A 20,631-nucleotide genomic window follows, 5' to 3' on the forward strand; every position below is an offset into this window, starting at 1 on the left:
TATTAGATTTTCAGCTGGTTGCCAGCACAGTGAGCTCAGTGGAGCTGAGTGGTGCTCAAAAGCAGTACGAGAATATGACTGAGCGTTGCAAGGATGAGGTGAGAGGCAGCAAGAGAATCACATCCCAAGATGAAAGAGCAGGGAGCACAGGAGTCAAGCCTCTCGGAGGTGGTGCCACACCAGAGGAGCCTGAATCGATGAAATACACAGTGTGTCCTTAGCTTCCTGTAGCTTTTTAGCACCACGCTTTGGTGACCTCCTAGCTATGAGTGTACTGGGAACAGACTCTTACCCACTTTCAAGTCATCATTCTGGGAGAGAGTTCATAGGGCCTTCCGACTTCTTAATAAAGCTATTTATAAACATGCACAAAAATAGAAGGTACATAGTGAGAGAGTCATATGAGTCATTCCTCACTTTGATATCAAGTCACACCGGGCTAAATCACCCTTCATGCCATTCTGATTCAGCTTGGCTGCATCATGCATAGAAGGCCTTTTTTTTTTTTCTTTTTTTTTTTTTTTTACTTTTTTTTTCTTTTTTTTTCTAGAAACACAGTTTCTGCATGCTTCTGCTTGCTGTACAGCATCCCTCTTTCACCCATCACACACTTGGGCTCAGAAATGCATCTCCTTTTAGTGCAGAGACATTCTATCTGAAGGGGACAGGTGCAAGCAGCTGCCTTGAGAGCTGCAGTTTAAATCCACATTGTCAGGCAGGTAGGCAGGGGTCACTAAGAGCAGAGCTTCGATGGGATTACAAGCCATTGGACTTGGCCTGCTTTTCAGTAGTCCTGTGTTTTCTGTCACACAGCATTATATTGCATTTATCTAGCAGAGGCTGCAATGACTACAGAGGACTTTGTTCTTATACAAATAAACTCAAGTGTGGAGGTCTTGCTACAATTGTAAGAATGCTGTTTAATAAAGGCATTTCAGGGAATCCCTGGGGGTTTGAAGACTGGCGACCAAATGCTGCAGTCACTGTGAAATTCAGACCAAAAAGACTAATTAACACAGAAGGAGCTCTATAAAAAAAAAATACTACTGTATTTCACTAAATATCCATCATGTCTTTCAGTCACACACCCTTATATCAATAGGATCAAATGAAGTTAAGGATTTGTTTCTGTGGGCTTGTGCTGTTTTCCTCATTGTATTCAACTACTTTCGTATTCTTCTGGCTGTATTTTAGACTCTTACTAATCTTGGATTTCTTCCTCAGTTTTCGTTATCTGTAAAATGGGATAGAGACATTTATTCTGATTTTAACTTGCATTCAGCAGTACAAATGTTGTGTAGCTGTATTGTTATTAGCATCAATATTCATGAATTACATATGCCTCTTCTGTTGCTCTTCCAGTGTTTGATGCGGTGTGACACTCTTATGTTTTATTGGGCTTTAAATAAGTGTCAAGAAAGGTAGCTTGTCAGGCAGATGTTTTCACTGCAAAAATGGTTAATGTGATGATAATAGCACATAAACAAACATACAGTTTTGTGGCTGCTTTTCTGAGGGGACTAAGCATCAAATCAGTCTGATAGGAGAAACTAATTTTTTAGTTCTTTTTCCCTCCTTGGCTGTTTCTTAGTGAAATATAAATAATGATGATGATGCTAAAGGCAAAAATATTTGCATAATCAGAAGAAAAGGAGTATATTTAGAAAAGCTATTTCTGCTATTCTTCCAAAAATGTATGCTATGCAATAATCTTTAGATCAGTCAGACCAAGAAGAGGCAGTTTACTTGGTCAGATTGCATGCAGTGGATTACAAGGTGATGTGCACTATCATATAATTATGATGCTAGAAAATTATTCCCCATTTTTAGCATTGCCTTTTAGGTCTTGTCATTGTACAGAACAGTCTGGTGTTCATTCTGTGTACCAGGTGTCAGCAGACAGACACACACACACACAGAGTACAAATCTGTATGATTTTTCATTTTTGTTTCATGGTGTTTTGTCAGTGTCATGTGCATTTCAGAGCCTTGGCCTCCCTTTTCACGCATGCACACACATAAGTATAAAATTCTCTTTCTCCTTCTAACCTGAAAAATGGATTTCATCAAAAGCCTCATGGCAGAGCTAACACCTGTCACATCACCAGCTTTCATGGCTGCTTTTCTAAAACTTTGTTATTGCAAGTGGTGAGCTTCCCTGCTGAACAAAGGGAGGAAATGGAAATCCAGGTTAGTACATTTATAGTAGCAGCTAACGAGAGAGGAAGATACTTAGCTTTCATATGTGGTATTTTGAATGTGTTTGTTTTATTTACATGGGAATTGCCTTTAATGCCTTTTTATAGCTTTTCAAGACAGTATTCAGATTTCGTGTGTGTTGGCCTTTGGTAACAGTGATGACTCACTGATGAACTTCCAGGCAGAGCAAAGCAAGCAACATTGCTTTTTATATTCCCTTGCTCTCTTCTCCCTCCTCCAGTTCTCCCCTATCCCCCGATGACAGAAATGGTTTCACTTCTCCAAGGAAGCTCATAATACAGCAAGAAGGAAAATCCATAACAAAAGAGCATATGTATCTGCATGCACATGTTTACGTGTCAATTCTCCAGGGAGAAAGCATTTGCAGGTCTCACTCCTGAATTACTCTCATTATAATAATCCATTTGGTGTCAAAGTATGACAGATTATAAGCGCTTAAGGCTAGTCCCAGCTCAAGACAGATTTAAATAAAGTACTTCTAGTTATTGTGCGGGTCAGTGTGTTTAAATAACAACCCCCCAAATCATACTTTGACATTTAAAAGAGAGAGGAAATATTGTCGTGCTGCAGACCTGGCACAGATAAGCACAGGGCAATTTGGTCAGTACACTGTGATTTGTGAGCGCAGCCTAACGCAGTCATTTTCACAGTTTGTAATCAAGTAGCCACCTTAGCAGTGTGTCAGCATTAAAAAAAAAATGTTCCTTTTAAAATGTTTACACAAATTACTCCCCGGAGATGCTACAGTGCATTCGTTGCAAAACCAATGTAGGTTAAAGATCTGGAGCGAGAATGGCAAACTCCCATGATCTTGTGGGCCTTTTTTTTTCCTTTCTTCTTTTTTTTTTTTTTCCCCCTCAGCAGCCAATTGCTCAGGTGGCCAGGTCACGATAAGAGGGTAATTTTTCAGGTCCAGTGCCTAGGGCTGGATAGCTGAGGGAAATCGCTGCCTTACACAGTACTGTGGAAAGCATCAGGCAGCACAATGCAGAGGCGTCCAAATAATCCTAGGTGCAAGCTTGTGGCTGCTGGGACAAGTGTGACTTGGTGGCGGCTCTTCCCGACCAGAGCTCATTCCTGCAGGTCTCCCTGGTGGTGTCCCCTGCCGGCCCATCACGGAGGCTGGGACAAGGATGGCGAGTTCACACCAGCCGCTCCCTGCCCCGGGAGCACCGCCAGCCTCGCAGAGACCGCAGCCGCTCCCTTCCCACCCCACATGGCCACGGAGACAACTGTGGGCCCCACACGCCTCCAACACCACTCCTGCCTTGTCACCTCTCTGTCCCATGCTGCCAGCCTGGAGCCTTGCGGCCGGCCCTTGGCAGCGCGCCCAAGCAGTGGAGCTGAGGGAAGGCCCCTCTCTTACAGCACCCTGCTTTTGAGGCTCCCCTGTGAATCCCTCCCATCCCCTGGGCAGACCTGGCTGAGAGGCCCCACGTCTGTATCTTGGATGTGTTTCCATACAGAAAGTTGAGTTTTCATTTCTTGTCCTTCTGAGAAAGGGAGGTCCATAGCTAAGCTGGACCTGCCTCCGGGCTCCATTTTGTAGTCAGTTGCCTGTTGAAATCTGAGGAAGATGACAATAAAATCCTTCATCAGATGGCAACTCTAAGGAGACGCTAAATCAGATACCAACAAGCGTTCAACACAAGGTGCTCAGTGCCACAGAGTGACTTCTGTGTGGCAGCTGGAGGCACCACACTAACCTACTGGTGATTTCGGGCCCAGTTAAAGAAAGGCATCCCGCTATGAGAGACACTGCTCAGCAGCTGCGATCACTTGTGTGCTTCTTTGTACTGTCAGTGCTCTTCTTTCTTTCTTACAATTTCGTTGTTGTGCTTTTTAACGATGACCAGATCTTGCATGTCATCCCCTCTTTACAAATACGTGGACTTCTGCATTAGCTCAGAAGTCACAATTAGATCTGGTGCTACTTGTTTTGCAGAGAAAATAGATTAAGTGCAGATTAAGCTTCGGGTAGATTGCAAATGAAGGAAAACAAAAAAGCAGAACACGACCTTCTTAAAAGGGAATGTTTTGAATTTGACCATTTTTATTTTGGACCTGATAGTATACCAGACCATCAGCAGCACAATGAAGATGACAGTGAAGGGCCACAGGGTCATTCAGGCTGGAAGGGACCTCAGGAAGTGTCTGGTCCAACCTCTTCCTCATTGCAGGCTCACCTGAGAGCTCAGGGCTTTATCCACTCAGGTCTTGAAAACCTCCAAGGACAGAGTCTGCATGACTTCTCTAGGCCACCTGATCCAATGCCAGACTTTTCACTGGGAAAAGGATTTGCTCTTAAGGGCCCTCTGTGAAAGTTACTCCAGTTTATCATTCTCTCCTTTACTGGGGAGGTGATATACTCTAGATGCAGCCTAGTGAGTGCTGCGTAAAGGAAGAAGATCAGTTCTCTTCACCTCTGGCTGTGCTCCTGGTCACACAGCCCAGGATGTTGCTGGCCCTCTTTGCTGCCAGGGCACACTGCTGGCTCATGCTCAGCTCCCTGTCTGCCAGCACCCCCAGGGCCTTTTCAGCAAAGCTGCTCACCCCCGTCAAGCCCCGGCCAGCATCGCTGCAGGGGGCTCTTCCTTGTGAGGTGTACCTGTCATCGTTGAATTTCATAAGGTTCCCGTCAGCCCATTCCTCCAGCCTCTCTAGGTCCCCCAGGGTGGCAGCCCTTTCTTCGAGCGTATCAACTGGCTCTGATGTTATGCAAGTGCTGTAAATTAGTAAATTCACAACAGAGTAGCAAGCAGATCCTACCCCCTTCCCATTTTTAATCTCATCTATTTGCAGAACACATGGACATCTTGTAACAGTAGAGCAGAAAGAAGAAATGTGTAGGCTTAAGTATGGTGTTTAAACTGATAGCATAATCCTAAATTTGTATTAGCCAGCTGCTTTTTCATCTAAATGGGGAAAAATAAATGATCTGGGATCACAGTATTAGAGAAGTTAGAGCTGGAAAATACCTGACAGGTCATCTAGCACATACATAATGCAGGATTTCTCTGACCATTACATCTTCTAATGTGTTGTGTTGTCTGTGTGCAAAAGGGTCAAGTACTGGGGTTTAGTTCACTCCCTTGGAGGATAGCCACATCTCACCATGAAGACATTTTTTATTATGCTCACGTAACTGTTTCTTAATTTCTTCCTATTATTCCTAATTATCACTTGTGTTATTCCTAAGCAACCCAGCCATTGGCGTTTATGTGGTAAATACTGTGAAGTCCTATATTTAATGGGGTTTGTTCAGCTATAGAATTCATAGCCAGTCAGTTGAATTTTTGCCATTAGATGTCACTACGTGTACAGCAAACAGTTTTTAATAGACTTCATTTTTGTTTAGCCTTCCAGAAAAATGGGGGAGGGAATTGAGAGGTGTAGGAGAGGGTCTGGTAGTATACTTTGAGATAACTACTTCTTAAATAGTGTGTTGGATATTCCTTTACTAAAAGCAGCACAGAAGGAAACATAAGATTTTTGACTTAACTCCAACAACCAACAGATGATGCTGTGACCTTAAGCATATATAAATATGTTTAGCAGCTGCTGTGTAACATATTTATAAGTGTTTAGTGACCTGGAGGTTAATCAAAATGAGTTTGGTGATCTCAGCTCAGTTCTTAATGGACTCCACTTCATATTATAGCACTGATGCAGCACAATTTGTCACAGTTGGCAGTCTTTACTCAAAGGAGGCCCACTGTGGAGTGAGAATTAAAGGCTGAAGTAATACCTGATTATTTCTCCCTAAAGAAACTTTCCATTCCAGGCCATCATAGAGCAGAATAATATGTGGAGGAACTCTGTACTGCACACTGCACCCAATCTCAGAATAATTTAATATTTACTTTTACAGGTTGTCGCCTTTCGAAGTTGCTGAATTAGCTCATGCATGCCCTGGTCAGTGCTGTGATAAGGAATGGGGGAAGAATGAAGTTGGGCAAGGGATGGTGCTGAGTCTTTTCTCTTGCTGGGGGCCCTTTCTAGAGATTGAGAGCCGTCTGCCTTCTAAGTGTGGCATTACATGGGAGGATGAAAGGGAAAGTCATTGCCTTGCCAGATGAAATTTCAGAATTAGGCTCTGCCATTCAGGTCTTTCAGGGTACGGAAGCAATTTTTTTTAGACTTTGGTTGTTTTCTTGCTGTCCTGGCCAAAGCAAGTATATTCCTTTTATTTAATTTCCACTCTGTCTAAACTGGAAATAGTTTCCTACTTCTTGATTTAGAGCTGTTGTACAGCAGTGTGCTTTCATGAGCTACAATTGAGATTGATGTCCATAGTGGGTAACATGAAATAGGTTGTACCTCAATTTGAGACAATGAACAGCCCCACAGCTTAGAAGATATACATGCTATAGGAAGTAATAGCGTTGAAATATTAGTAGGTCGAGACCAATTTCAGCTTACCTGCAAGGTACAAGTCTCCTGTGTATTTTTAAAGCAAATGAAGGACACTGGAGAGACAGATACCTGGAGAGACTTCTGTCTTTTCCAGAATCCCATCCTCACTCCATAAAAGAACCTTTCAAAATCTATTATTTCTTTTTTAAAACATAAAAATGCACTTGCACACTTTCTTCATCTGTGCTTATATCTTTTCCCAGTAATGGGAAGGAGCTCACTTATCCAGCATGGAAAGAACTTTTCAGTTCACTGCATTGGTTGAAATACAACAATTTTCAGCTAGAAAAGGGGGAGGGGTATAGGAAGATACAATATTTACATAAGAAAAGCTTGCTTGTATGACTGAAATCTTTTAAAGTTGTTGCCAAATGGTCCTCCTCTTCTCTTTTCCCTTTGTAATTTTCCCTTGGAGCATTGCACCACTGTGCATTTTAAATCTTTTCCCTCCACTACACATTACAAGCTTCATCAGGGAAATGACATTGTATGGCAGTTGTCTCCTTCATATCAAAAGAAAGACTTTGCCTCTTTGCAAGAGTGAAGAAAAGTTTGTCTTCAGAGAGCAAAGGACAAAACTGACTTGGAAAAAGATGCTTTATTTAGATAACACATTCTCTTTTCCTTTGAAGAAATTCACAATGTGCCAAGAAAAATTAGGCCAAATAGTGCTTTAATGGTCTTCCTTCTCTACCTCCTAAAGAAAAAAAAAATCCATTTCTACCAATTGTGTTAAGAACCTGCCTTGAGTTTGGGGAAGACGAGAAGCCATTGAAGTAATTCAGGGTTGTTGGTTTGGGGGGGATTGTCCATTTTGTTTGAATACTGTACAATAATGAACAGCAGAATTTATACCAAAACTGTGTCTTCCTACAACAACTTTCACTGCCTATTATTTAATAACATTAAATTGTTCTGGTTTTCTTTGGGGGGTGAAAAAAGCAGACAGGTACCAAAGCTATGGAAGGGGAAGGGGGGTGGGGTTGCTTCCTTTTTAATCTTACTTCTTTGAAAAACACCATAAATTCACAGGGGTACATTGAAGAAAGAGGTCTGAATTTTGTATTTTCCTATATAGGCTATGAGTATAAAAGTAAGTATATTTGTGCATGTCTTTTTATTTATGCATACAAATATATACATATAACTATATACTCATATAGGTATCATAAAACTATATCATCTTTAATGGTACCAAGAAAAGGTAGGTAATTGTATTGTGAATGAAAAGAGCAAAAGGCTATTTTTGAGGTTGAGTGAAGCATTGCATTGGATTACTCTGCTTACTTGGGTTTGATTATTTTCTTTCTTGCACCTCAGTTTCTCTAAACAGTTTGCGAAATCATTTTCAGGTGTACTTAGCTACCGAAGTTCTAAAAAGTATCTAAGGTTTAGTCTTCAAAAATATTTCATCTGAAATCTTCACATGTGAAGATGTGGAGAATTTCTTCCATTTTTCAGACAAACTTAAAGCTCTGTTATGATAGCATCATACAGATACATGATTAACTTTTTGGTTTTGAAAGGTTTCTTCCTTCAACAGTGCATTGTACGTACATAGTTTTTTGGAAGGTTGAACCTGAACAGCACAGACAAGATGGGTATTTTATTCAGTGCTGCAGTCAGGTCTGTGGTCATTTTAATGGCATTTGCTAAATGACTATGACTTTGGGCCCTAAATCAGTACCGGAAACAGGAACATCTGTTGTGTTATTAAGAAAAAACTCTGTTTTGAAGAAGAGAAGCAGGAATTTACATTTGTATGATTTCATTGGGACTTTTGTGAATGCCACTTCTGGTCATGAAGTTACACTCAAGATAACTTTTCATATGCAGTTGGTTTTCTCTCTTGAACCCTGAGACTGGCAGTGTTTACAGGAAACAAGGTGTGTTTGATAACATCAGATAAAGAGATCTGAAAGAGATTCTATGGCACCCATTTTTCTTCTGGTCATTTCATTGCGTTTTGAGCCATGGCAGGCAAGGATTTCTGTTAAATGGTCAAAACTTTCATTCACTCTGAAATTTTTATATACCAAACCTAGGTTCTAATTTTGACTCCTGATCACGTTGCTGTCTAGGGTAAATAATATGAGCTGTATTTTTGTGCTGATAGGTTGTGACATATAAAAACACCATATACATTTCTTGAAATTTATGTTCAGTCCAATTCTGTCTCAGATACACAGTGACTAATTCAAGACTAATAGCTCCCCATGTAGGTAAAATGAACTAATTGCGTGCCTTCTCCTTAGCTATTTGCAAACAATAGGAGATGTATTCTGTGACAAACCACAGTATCTTCAGCGATGAGGTGCGTAATGAGACTGTGTGTGTGTGCTTTTTCTTCTCGTAGGCAAGGCAATTTTCCTGCCATGAATCAAAGCGGTATTATGGGATCCAGCTCCCCCTACACGCAGCCGATGAACAACAGCTCTGGCTTGATGAACCCGCAGGCTCCTCCATACAGCATGGCACCTAACATGGTGAACAGTTCCACAGGTAATGGTGGGTAGCGTTTCAGGAGTGGCCTTCCTCCAAAAACTTGTTTAAAGGTACCAGCCCTGAGCTGATGGCAGAGGATAGCCTTCTTCATTCGATTCGCCCCTACCGGGGTAGTTTGGAGTGATTGGAAACTAGGCTAAGGTATTTGCGTTTTTTTGCACAGTAACTCATGCATTTTTCATGAAGTCCTTTCGCACAGCATGTAGATGAGTACAATGTTTTGAAAGTTATAGCAACACTCGGACCCAGTTTGACGTAGGTGTTGACTAGCAAGTATTATGTATATTTGTGTGTGTGTGTGTCTGCAAGAGGGGGAAGGAGAAAAGCCTCATCTCTGAAGAGGCTGCTGTTGCTTTTCAGTGTCTTGCTTCCTAAGATTGCAATTTGAGTTATTTAATGTGGTGCTGTTTTTTAAAAACAGAGATGTGCACCTGCTCTGACTTGAAGATGCTGTAAGTTGGGCACTTAAAATAATTGCTCTGTTCTGAAAATATAGGCCTTATTTTCTGTTTCCAAAATTCATATCACCATCTATAGAATTTCTTCACTTACTTATTTAAATATCAGTATATGAAATTTAATCATAGTTTCCTTCTGCAAACAAAGCATATTTAACGTAGATGTTGGATTTATCTGTCATATTGTGACTTGTGAATTCAGAATTATTTACAGATTTTTGTGCGTCTTCGAAGACAGGTGAATATACTGCTGTGCAAATACGCTTCATTGTCCTTATTCAGCTTCACGTCCTAACAATTATCTCCTATTGAGATCATACTTCAGTAAAGACCAATTCTTTGGTGAGGGAGGGTTCGGATGGAGTTTCAGTAACCCTAAGGTGGATCTTCCAGTCGTGGAGTTTCAGTGCATGCTTTACTGATTACATTAGCCTTTTTTGAAAATTAGTTTTTTAAAGTATTTTTGAAAGCTGAAGAGCTATGCTAAGGTGATTTGATTTCTTAGTTGTATGTGCTTCTACTTGGTTTATTTCTTTACAGATACCTTGTTACTTAAGTTGCGTATTGCCAAGAGCCTGTGTTTCAGTATCTTCCTCTCTGCACCATGTAGCCTGTTCCATTCCTTCATCCTTTGCCTCCTTCCCTGCCTTTCCTTCCTCTCAATTTCATATGCCTCTGCTTCTTAGGCAGAAAATGGCCCATGTGAAATTGTAGTGTCTAGTATGTCCAGAGGGCTTCTTTCCTGTGTTTAGGAGCTCCCAAGATACTTGAGGGTGTCTTACTTTTTCGAGAATATGATGTTACATCTTTGTTAGCAAAAGAAACTGAATAGAAGCTGTTAATCAGCAAGCTTTTTTTTTTTTTTTTTAATCTTAAAAAAAGAAAAAGAAAAAAAAAAGACCAAAAGGGCTTTTTTCAGTCTTGCTTGAAAGCCATTGGTTAGTCCAGACAGCACACTTGTACTGTCTGGATGAAGAGGGAAAAGCTATTGAAAAGACCATTAGATAATAGCTTGCTTTTCCCCCACCAGAGCTGTCCCAGGTAATATTATGTTTTGTTTGTGTAGTTATGTGTTTTGTCTGGCTTGCTGAAATAAAATTACTTCTGAGCATTGAAACTGTGCTATAAATTCTGTTTTGCTATTAGCAGAAGTAATTTTTCCCCCTTTTCCTTTGGCCCCCAGAGCTGCAAAAATAACCAACAGCAAACAGATGGCAGAGTGCCTTGCCTAAGAAGATTTATGTATTCCTAAGGAATAACCAGTTTAAAGGAAGATTCACAGAGGTTTTTTTGTTCAGATAATTCAGCCATTCGTTATTTCATACAGTGGAAATCTGTTCAATGCAAGGCCATTTATCCTAGCAGTCTTTTGTATGGGGTAGTCATACTCTTTTTATTGTGTTATGCATTCTGAAATATTGGATTTTTAATAATTTAAACATTTATCAGGGTTTTTTTTTCTGCCAGTGCATTTGTGAGGTTTTCTTTTGTTCCAGTTTTATTAATTCAAAGATTACCCAATAGAAAGTAAGTATGAGATGAACCGGAGGAGTTCAGTGCACCTCCTCTCCTCTGTGTGTGAGCAGACACGCATCTAGATTGCACTCTATTGCTTTACACGGCTGGCCTCCAACAGCACGGAGCGTGGCGGTGCAGAGGGGAAAAAAGAGAAAATGAGGCGTGGATACACTGCTGGGGGCACATGCGGTGGGAACGCTGCCATTGCCCATATGCTGACACGTCATTCTGCTTGGGTCAAAGAAATGAAGGGCTGAGCTTAAGACAAGTGTCAATACAGGACTTAAAATGATATTGTCTTGAGCCGGGGGAGCACTGCAGGCTCCGCTCTTGCCCATGCACTGCATTTGATGAGATGGAGAACATGCAGATGGTGCCTGCTTACAGGCCGAAAGCAGCATTATCTGTGACACAAAGACCAACGCTGCTATCTGGCTCTTTTTCCCACTAGTTTAAAGCCACAACAGCCAGGAAAAACAGGGTTCAGTCAGTGTGTAGGGCCAAAAAAAGCAACTCAGTAGCTGCTGGTGGAGTCAAGTGAGAGGGTTACCTTTCTGACATGCACTGAGCATGAACAACTGTTGTTTCAGTAACAGGCCAGTGAAAAAATAAGGTAAGCAACACGGAGAAGTTCATTTCTTGGTTTTCTGGGGTTTGAGAGTGCAATTACGTTGCCTGTTTTGGGGATGGAAGGTAGGTTTCGGTTTATTTGTTGTAATCAAATGCAGTCAGTTTTAGGTTTTGCTCTGTAAAACACAGGAAGATTGCAGATGCTGTTTGGAATTTACGTGGTTGTAGAGCTTCAGTACAGCTGAGTATAACACTTTTTGCCACCTGTTTTTATTAGTATTTATAACTCCTCATTACCAGTTGACCTTATTTTATTATTATTATTATTATTTAATTAATATCATTATCAAAAGGAATAGCGTGGTGCAGTTTAACATCCTGGTATTTCAGCAGTGACTGTGGATCAAAGAACACATCACCAGCTTTAGATGATGTAGAGCAGTTTAGGAACACAGAAATTATGAGATTAAAGCAGACGGATCCTTCTGATAGAGTATCCCATCCATAACAATACCAAAAGCTTCAAGAACAAGTGCCAGAATCCTCCCACAATTATGAAACAAGCTGCCATACAGAGAAATGGTATAAACTCCACTGTCCTCTTGTTATACAGGGGTTCACATTCTCATACATAATTTATATATTTTTCCCCTCTGTTTTTTTAAATTTGGGCTTTAAAAATATAATAAAAATATAATAAAAGGAAACTTGCAAAACCAACATCAATGAAATAACAAGTTCACGCTGCTAACCTTGGTAATTCTTGCGAAAATTAGCTTTAAAAAGAAGTAATATGGAGTTTGTATCTCATAGATTTCAATATTGTACTCGCACAGAGTGGCATCCAAAACCTCTTTTGGAGCATTCATACTGGCCATACCTCTGTTCTACCCAAACCTTTCATTTTTCTGGGTTTTGTTATTCCCAGTAAATTTTGAACATTGGAATACTTACAACATGAAGCTCTAAAAAAAGTAAAGGAATTAAAAGGACACTCTTAAAAACAGATACAACGTTTACATTTTTATATAAAATGTATTTTTGACTTTGTGTTTATTTGGCTGAACCCCTGATAGAAACAGCAATTATATTTATAAATGTGAAGCATTTTTTAGAAATCTAAATTGTTTTTCTCTGTTTTGCGGCTTGGTTGGTTTTCATTTTTCAGAAGAATGAAGAACTCCATTTATTTTCCTTTTTTTTTTCCCTGACACGTACCTCCATGTGAGCTATTCTATAATGCACATTTAAACACAGTTTTCAGAGGACACCAGTAGTTGGTAGCAGGTTAAATATCGCATCACCTGTAGCCCATACAGGCAATGACCATAATTTGGTGGTCACCGTGTAACTGTAAGCCAAGCCAGCTCTTACAGTACACGTACCCACATCCCAAAACTCATGCACTTGTCATCCCACAGTCCAGAGGGTTGGTAGGCAGAAAGGAGGGGTGGCGCTGACATCCTTGGCTGCCTGCACACCCATTTCACAACAAGGAGCCCGAGCATCATCGGCTGTGCTTCTACCCACAGGGGAATGGTCAGTTATGGCAGGATGTTAGGCAATGCTGTTCTGCTGTTGTCCCTGCTCTGTTGTGTTGTTTTTTTGGGGTATAAAAGCAGTGGGGATTCTTTTGCCAGCTCCATATGAGTCATAAATTCTCTGCTTTTTCTTTGTTTCTTTTTTTTTTGTGTTTTTTTTTTTTTTTTGGAGGGAGAGTGCTAGGGGCAGGAGGGAGGGAGAAATGTCTTACAAAGGATGTAATATTCTGTTTTGTAGAGCGTGATTTGTTATTGCACTAGCAATAAAGAGAAAAACAATGTTTGTGTATTGCTGCTCTTACAGTATTTCATCATCTTCTGGGACTGATAGTGCAGCCTTTAGCAAAAAAGAATACTTTGCTGCAGTTTCACTCTTGTCAATATATGCCTTTGAGTACATTAAATTCAGCGTGGAATAGTTAATTCAGGACCTTGACCCATACTTGCTTTTTGAAACCATTCTAGCTCTTAAATTCTTCTAATAAGCCAGAGGCTAGTACTTGAGACCTATTCACAGTATGCTACAGCACTTTTTAAGTCAAAATTTCCCTGTTATCCTCTTCTCTAGAATGTTTTATCTTTCGGTCTGTACTTCACACACAGAATTATTAGTACCTATGTAGAAAGAGAGCATGTCTTAATTTAGCACTTTTGTGACAATAACAGTATTTCACTGCTCAGAAAGGGTCAAAACAATGTTCTTGCTGTACTGCTTTGCTAAAAAGTGAAGGAGTGTCTGTTTGCAAATCACTGGAGAATACGTTTGCAAGAAGTTATGAAACAGCATTTCAACAGTGGATGGAAAAGTAGCTGTGGAAACATGTTAGGTAAAAGCTATAGGGAGACCTTACAGTTTGCTAGTAAAACCCTTGCAGTTCTCCTCTTTAGAATAGAAAGTGATGTAGATGAAGAAAATAATTTAGAACAGAAAGTGGAACAGATTTGTGAAGCCATATTAATTTCTTCATAATTGTCTCCAACTCCTGATAGAGACGAAATTATATATGCAAATACCACAAAACAAGAAATATGCAGTACACAAAATGAACTGGTGTTTTTACATTCCCAAACCTGAATAATACAGCCAGAATATGTGGTTCATTGCAGACCAGAGTCCCTTGCCCTTTACATGAGATGTTAATTGAAACCTCGCTGGAAGAGATTTTATAAAGGAGCTCTGATGGAAACAGGACTACCAGGAATGGGCAGAATTATGCTATTCTTTCACAATAGAAATACAATGTGCCAACCTAGATAACAGTGAGAGATCAACAGAGGATTTAGCCATGCAGAACGCTGGTGAAGAAGTGTCGTTAACTTTACTTTGTTTGACCTCTCCAAAATAGCTTGAGAGGAGAAGGGTCATTTTTGGCTTGCTTTTAACTAAAACTAAGATGTCTTTTTAGCACTTTCACAGCATGATATGTGTTAAAATGGATTTTGTATAACAGTTTTGCATCCCAGTTTGAAACCAGACTGTGGCATACATTTGACCATTTTGCTATGTACATTTAAAAAAAAATCTCTGAAAGAAAAGTAACTTTTTTTAAAACTGAAGAATTCAAAACTAAAATGTGTTAGGCTGCCATTCTTCACTCCATAATGGTCACAAGCTGCCCCAACTCTCCAAACAGTGTAAGGGCAAAATGCATACAAATCACATGCGTAGTGGATGCTGGCTTCCCAGTATAATATTGCTTGGCTGTTTTGTTGAGGTTTCACACACATACATAAAAATAACAGCATTTTTAGCTGATCCCAATAGATTTTCTCTGCAGCTGCATCACTTGAAAAAGGCTTTTTGTTCAATTCTTGAAGTCTTAAGTATTGCAAGTAAATTTTTTTTTTTTAAGCTCAATTATGATTTATGTGTTGTGATGACTTTAAGGGCTTGATTGGGCTACAAATGTGCTTTGAAAAAACAAGAAAATGTGCCCATGAAAAACACCAGCAGTTCAAAGCTGAATATTGAGCATACAGTTGTAAACTCACATGGCACATGGCTGGGTAGGTTTTTTTGGCAGACCCATAGTCTCAACCTGCAGTGATGCTAAAGATATTAGCAAATTAGCACTGCAAAGCTTGCCAGCGTATTCGCCAGAGTCCTGCTCATGCTCTCACTGCTGTAATTAAAACTAATTATTTTCTAAAACATAGTAATACATGAATATGTGCAATAATCATTTTGTAGTGGGCAATCTGTGAAGCATTTTTAAAGCTTCTTTTCCCCCTCCTCTCTTTGGCTTGCTACGCAGTGTGCCTGCTGCCTAGTGTGAGCCAGCATTGTCATTTTGCAGAGGCACACTAGGTCTGGTAATGATCACATTCTTATTTTTTTCCCCTTTTTTATTTTTTTTAAGCAACGATGCTTTGCTGATTCTTAAAATTTGTGAGCTTGGGATATGTATTTTTTCCTTTTTTCTTTCTTTATAGGTTATCCTAGCCTATGTTTTTCTTATCTCAGATCCTTCTTTGAAAGCAGGACATGAGGGGGAGAAAAAAGAGGGAGAGGGAGGGAAGATAATCCAGCCTTTCATAAATGCTGTGCACATGGTTTTCTGCAGGAAAAGAATCGCCTGGTGTCTTGCTGTTGTTCTTTGGTTATTTGCATTGATTCAATGTCATGGCACCTCCTAGCATCTGCTCTGCCCAGTATTTTCTCTGTATTTATCTGAATGTTTCTTCTTGCATCTTTCTAGAAATCCAGCAACCCAGCAGCTCTGCAGCAATAATACTATACTTAGCACTCACATCTTCAAATATATATTAAAAAAAAAAAACTTAAACTCCTCACACCCCTGGGAAGCAACTGTGTGCCATTATCAGGGAAAGACATTTGTGCGTTCATTATAGTCCCACCTCATTTTGGCAGGAGGGGGAAAGTTGACTGCTGTTTCTCAGAGCAGAGTTTGCAGCTTGTAATTCTGTAGTTAAAGCTCACAAGGCTGAGCAACTCGTCCTGAAGATAGTCGGGGCAGCAATTACCTGCTGGACGCCAGTCTTAATGCAGAAGCGCAATTGGGAAGTCCAGCCTTTTTCTCGGATTCAAAATTGAAAGTAAAATCTACGTCATTTTCGTCTCCGTTAGTCTGTTGCTAAAGGGAAAGTGCAGGAGTAACTGAGGTAGTCTGCTGGTCTGGTAAACTGTACTGGTAAAATGTCTTTGGGTAGCTGCAGACCAGCAGCGCCATGAGAAACAAATTTTCCTCCGTAAAGTGTTTTTTATCGTTGTTGTGTGGTGCTTGCATTCTCCCTTTGTTCTTTTTTCTTTTATTTCCTCGCTTTCCTTTTATTTCCTCACTCCCACTGAAGAGGTGTGCAGGTTTCCGGATGCTAGGATAAGAGGACGGAGGTGGGATAACCTCTGCTTCACGTGTGGCCACAGGCTGGCAGCAGGAAGCGTTTTTTTCCTACCGAGCCAAGCACAGTCATGCTTAACTGTTTCTCCTGTTTTCGATTAGCACCTATGGGTCTTGCAGATATGATGACACCCGGTGAGTCCAAACTACCCCTTCCTCTCAAAGCAGATGGCAAAGAAGAAGGAGCCCCTCAACCCGAGAGCAAGTCAAAGGTATTTACCACCTCCGCACGTGGTGTTGGTTCAGCCCGCAGGAGTCTGCTGTGTTGTCTCCATCTTCTGGTTTTGGCCTACCCACTTCTGTTCTCTCCTGCATGCCTTTCCATTCACGTGCAATCTCTTTGTTTGTTTCTTTTTTTTTTATTATTTCTTTTTTTTTTTTTCACTTCATTGTGTGGATCTGAAAGTTACTAGTTCTTACGGCATTTTAACTTGCGGGGGCAAAGCATCCCAAGCCAAAAGTTGCGTGGGGATTCGGCTGTGCCAGGTGGGTGGGGAAGAAGGGTCTTGCCTGGTTTTAATCCTTGCAGCCATTTTTCTCTGCCTTCAGTTATAGCTTCCTGTTTTGGCCGCCTCAGCAGCAGCAACATACTTTAATATTTTGCTTTCCTGCCTTATTTGATAAAATAAGGTGAACAGCTTGTGTTTTTTTTCTTTCTTTCATAAGGGGAAACCCATGCTTAGCATTCCATGTGAGCTTGAAATAAGCATGGTGGCTTAGTGACTTTAGCCAAGCATCCAGCAAACTTTCCAAATTATACTAATTAAGAATGTTGTTTTAATACTTTATATATATATATAAATATATTTATATATGTGTGTGTTTTCTGTATGTGTCTCTCTGTTTATATATATTTTATATATAAAAAATTGGTCAGTCTGTTAAACTGGATGTATTTTTTTTTGTTTTTAATAAAGTTTGCCCTGCCTTTGTCATATTATTTTTTTTTTATTCCTCTACCACAGGATAGCTACAGCTCTCAGGGTATTTCTCAGCCCCCAACCCCAGGCAACCTGCCAGTCCCTTCCCCAATGTCCCCAAGCTCTGCTAGCATCTCCTCATTTCATGGAGATGAAAGTGATAGCATTAGCAGCCCAGGCTGGCCAAAGACTCCATCAAGCCCTGTAAGTGGCTCTGGTTTTTTTGGTTTTTGTTTATTTTTTTGTAATTAATTATATTTTAATGCTTGCTTGTTTGTTTTATAAATTCCTTTTCTTCATTATTTATCCACTAAACAGTTTTCTTTCTTTATAACACTGGGTACAAATTCTGCTCTCGGACACATGACTGTAAGTTCCACTGCCTGGCTTCAGTGGGGCCCGAGCATGCTTATCCAAGGGCAAAATTTGTCCCAACGGTACTTTGAAATAAGAAAGAGTAAAATTGCGTGCATCATGCAAGTGTGCTGTCTGGTAATACAGCAGTTGTTGTGAAGAAAACATCCTGTTAATGCATCAGCTTCCAAGCATGCGGACTGTGTTGTTAAGGACAAATCCATTTCTGTTCCTGGGCCCAAACTCCTTCACACAACTGTCTTCACTCTGGTTGCTGCATTTGTCTTTGCTAGTGTTATTTGGGGCCGGGAGGAGGGAAGGGAGGAAATGGGGGGAAAAAAAAGATACGTGAAAGTTTGAATTGTAGACTTTGCACCACAAAAAAGCTGCCATGTATATTTTCAAAACATTTTATATTTTGAATTGTGGAAATACATGTATTAGGTTCTCAGGATATGATCTAAAACAAAATTGTTTCTGATTTGCTTCTTTCAATTATTTAGAAATAACCCAGATTGTGGGTAGAATAAAACTGGTGTGTGTATGTTCTTAGAAAACTATTTTTAGGTGAATAATGTTTAGTCATTCTCGTACAAGAAAAACCTGAGAGATATGCATGGAACTAAAAAAATAAATGTCATATATATATATATATGCACATAGAGCAATCTATGTGCATATATAGACATATATAGAAAAGAGAATGTTGACATAAGACTATATGGCCTATGGGAAGCAAATGTCTACTTGGCCATTTTTGCTTTTTGCGTTTTTTAATAGGAAAATGTATGTTGTTCTATTATTTTCTTTCTGCTAAAAATAATAATGATAATAGTTTCTCTGTAGAAAAATACTGCAATATTTTTTGAGAAATATAAAGTGTGTTTTTTTTCCAATGTTGATGTTCACTTAAAATAGCAACAATTCTTTGATAACAATTCAGTTTTCACAAAGTGATATGTTACAGAATATGTCTTAAAAACGGAGGAAGGCCAATTGGAGTAACAAAGGTCTACCCATCCAAAAGCCAGATGTGAATGCCCTGAGCAGAGGGGCAGCGTGGCATGAAATGCACCACCTCGATGTTTTGATGTTTATTTGGCAGCAACTTTGGGTCTCAGAAGGCAGCTGGTGTTACTTGTTCCCACAAAGTCTCATTCTTAACAGTGTTTCTAAGAGGGTAGTACCAAAACTGGGATTCGTTTTCTTTGTAATGGCGTTTTTAGGTAGGTTTTCTGGAGGAAAGCAAGAGAGCTATTGCATAGGCTGTCTGACCCATCAAGTCCTTCTGCAATGCATTCCTGAGCTCACTGTAAAAACTGCACAACGTATCCTAGAGCCATTGTGAAGATATGCAGAGTTTTCTTCCCTCACAAATATGGCAGAGTACAGTGCTGGGAAAAGTGAACAGAGAAATTTTGCGGTTTCGATGTAAAAGCTTCTCTTCTGAATGCCCTTCCCTTCAAGTGCTGCTACATCTTCAGCTTCAGCTAGGTTCTTGGTAGGGATAAATACAGTGCTTTGGAATGATGGAAAAACGAGTGCTGTAAATTAGCTGATCTCTTCTTACCTATGAAGGCCAGTGTATTGGATAACTTCATCGACTTCCAACAGCAGCCTGACATAGACTGGAAGATTGATCCAGGCGTTTTGTTACACTTGAAAACAGGCCAAATTTGTTCGTTAAATCCCAGAGCTGCTTCTTGGGCTACAACTTCTCCATTCCAGCAGAGGATAAAAGCAAAGGTGAATGGACTCACAACGTCCCTGTGATCCTACCAAGCGGATCCTCTCTTTCAGCAGTTCTGAATGGAACTGAGCCATAACAAAATGTAAAAGGAACTGTTTTGTGTTATGTTGTGTGGGCTCTTGAGGTGTATAGGTAAAAGGACATTTCTGCTCTGCTAATTTTACATGTAGCGTTCATCCCTGACAGTCTGAGAATCTTCAAATCCTTTAACAGATAATTTGAAAGCGGGTCTGCACTATGCAGGGTCACTCCGACACAAGGATTCTGTAGCCTCAGCATGCAAGGGTCTGTATTAGAGCTATACAACTTCAGTAGGGGATAGGTATTGAAAATAAAGTATGAGCTGAGGGAAATTTAATAGAGGAATTGGCTTTGGTATCCACATTCTTTGTTGGGGGTGGTTTTAATCACCCATTTAAACATAGCCAGCCATATCTGTAGAATGACTGGGAACTGAGGGCAGAATAGGATACCACCAAGTCAGTGAAGGTGTATGCTACGGGATTGCACCAGCATTCTTTTATCACCCAAATAATCAACAAACTTTACAAAATAAATGTTCACGATCTGTGTTCTTCCAGCATTGCCTGCTATGCCCTCACTTGAGCTAACAATCAGTTAATGGTATCATCTTGTAATAACCCCCTGTTTTCCAGGGGTTAACATTGACCTATAGGCAAATTTAGTCTTCCAGCTGAATGTGCCCATGTGGATCCAGAGTTTGTTTGTGTGTAGACTAGCTTGCACACATCTGTCATTTTTATATGTTTACATTTATAAAAAATAGAGAAGAGAAAAAGATCTTTACTCTTGAGGAATAGCATTTTTCCCTCCAGTGCATTCTTCTAAAGTTAACATTTCATTTTAGAAGAAAATTGCACCCATTTTACAAAGCCTGACAACCTGAAAGCTCACACAGTAAGAAACACTTCTTACCTTCTGTAAGCTGTGAAAAGTTTTCAGATTATACTGTCATTTTAGAGCCTGCTGCCACATTGCTGAAAAGCAACATTATTTGAG

General features: G+C 40.0%; 1 protein-coding gene across 4 annotated transcripts in view; it reads left to right on the forward strand.

The window, feature by feature from the left end:
- Positions 1 to 20,631, forward strand: part of ARID1B (AT-rich interaction domain 1B) — a gene marked incomplete at its 5' end in the record, with an annotated part of 322,379 nt that overhangs the window by 271,056 nt on the left and 30,692 nt on the right. For all 4 annotated transcript variants that reach the window (XM_084284568.1, XM_084284570.1, XM_084284569.1 and 1 more), the window contains 3 exons: positions 8,993 to 9,138; positions 16,690 to 16,799; positions 17,553 to 17,711. In XM_084284568.1, the coding sequence (XP_084140694.1) occupies positions 8,993 to 9,138; positions 16,690 to 16,799; positions 17,553 to 17,711 (415 nt within the window). The remainder of the gene's footprint in view (positions 1 to 8,992; positions 9,139 to 16,689; positions 16,800 to 17,552; positions 17,712 to 20,631) is intronic.

This window comes from Netta rufina (assembly GCF_964035555.1).
Source record: "Netta rufina genome assembly, chromosome: 3".
NCBI lineage: Eukaryota > Metazoa > Chordata > Aves > Anseriformes > Anatidae > Netta > Netta rufina.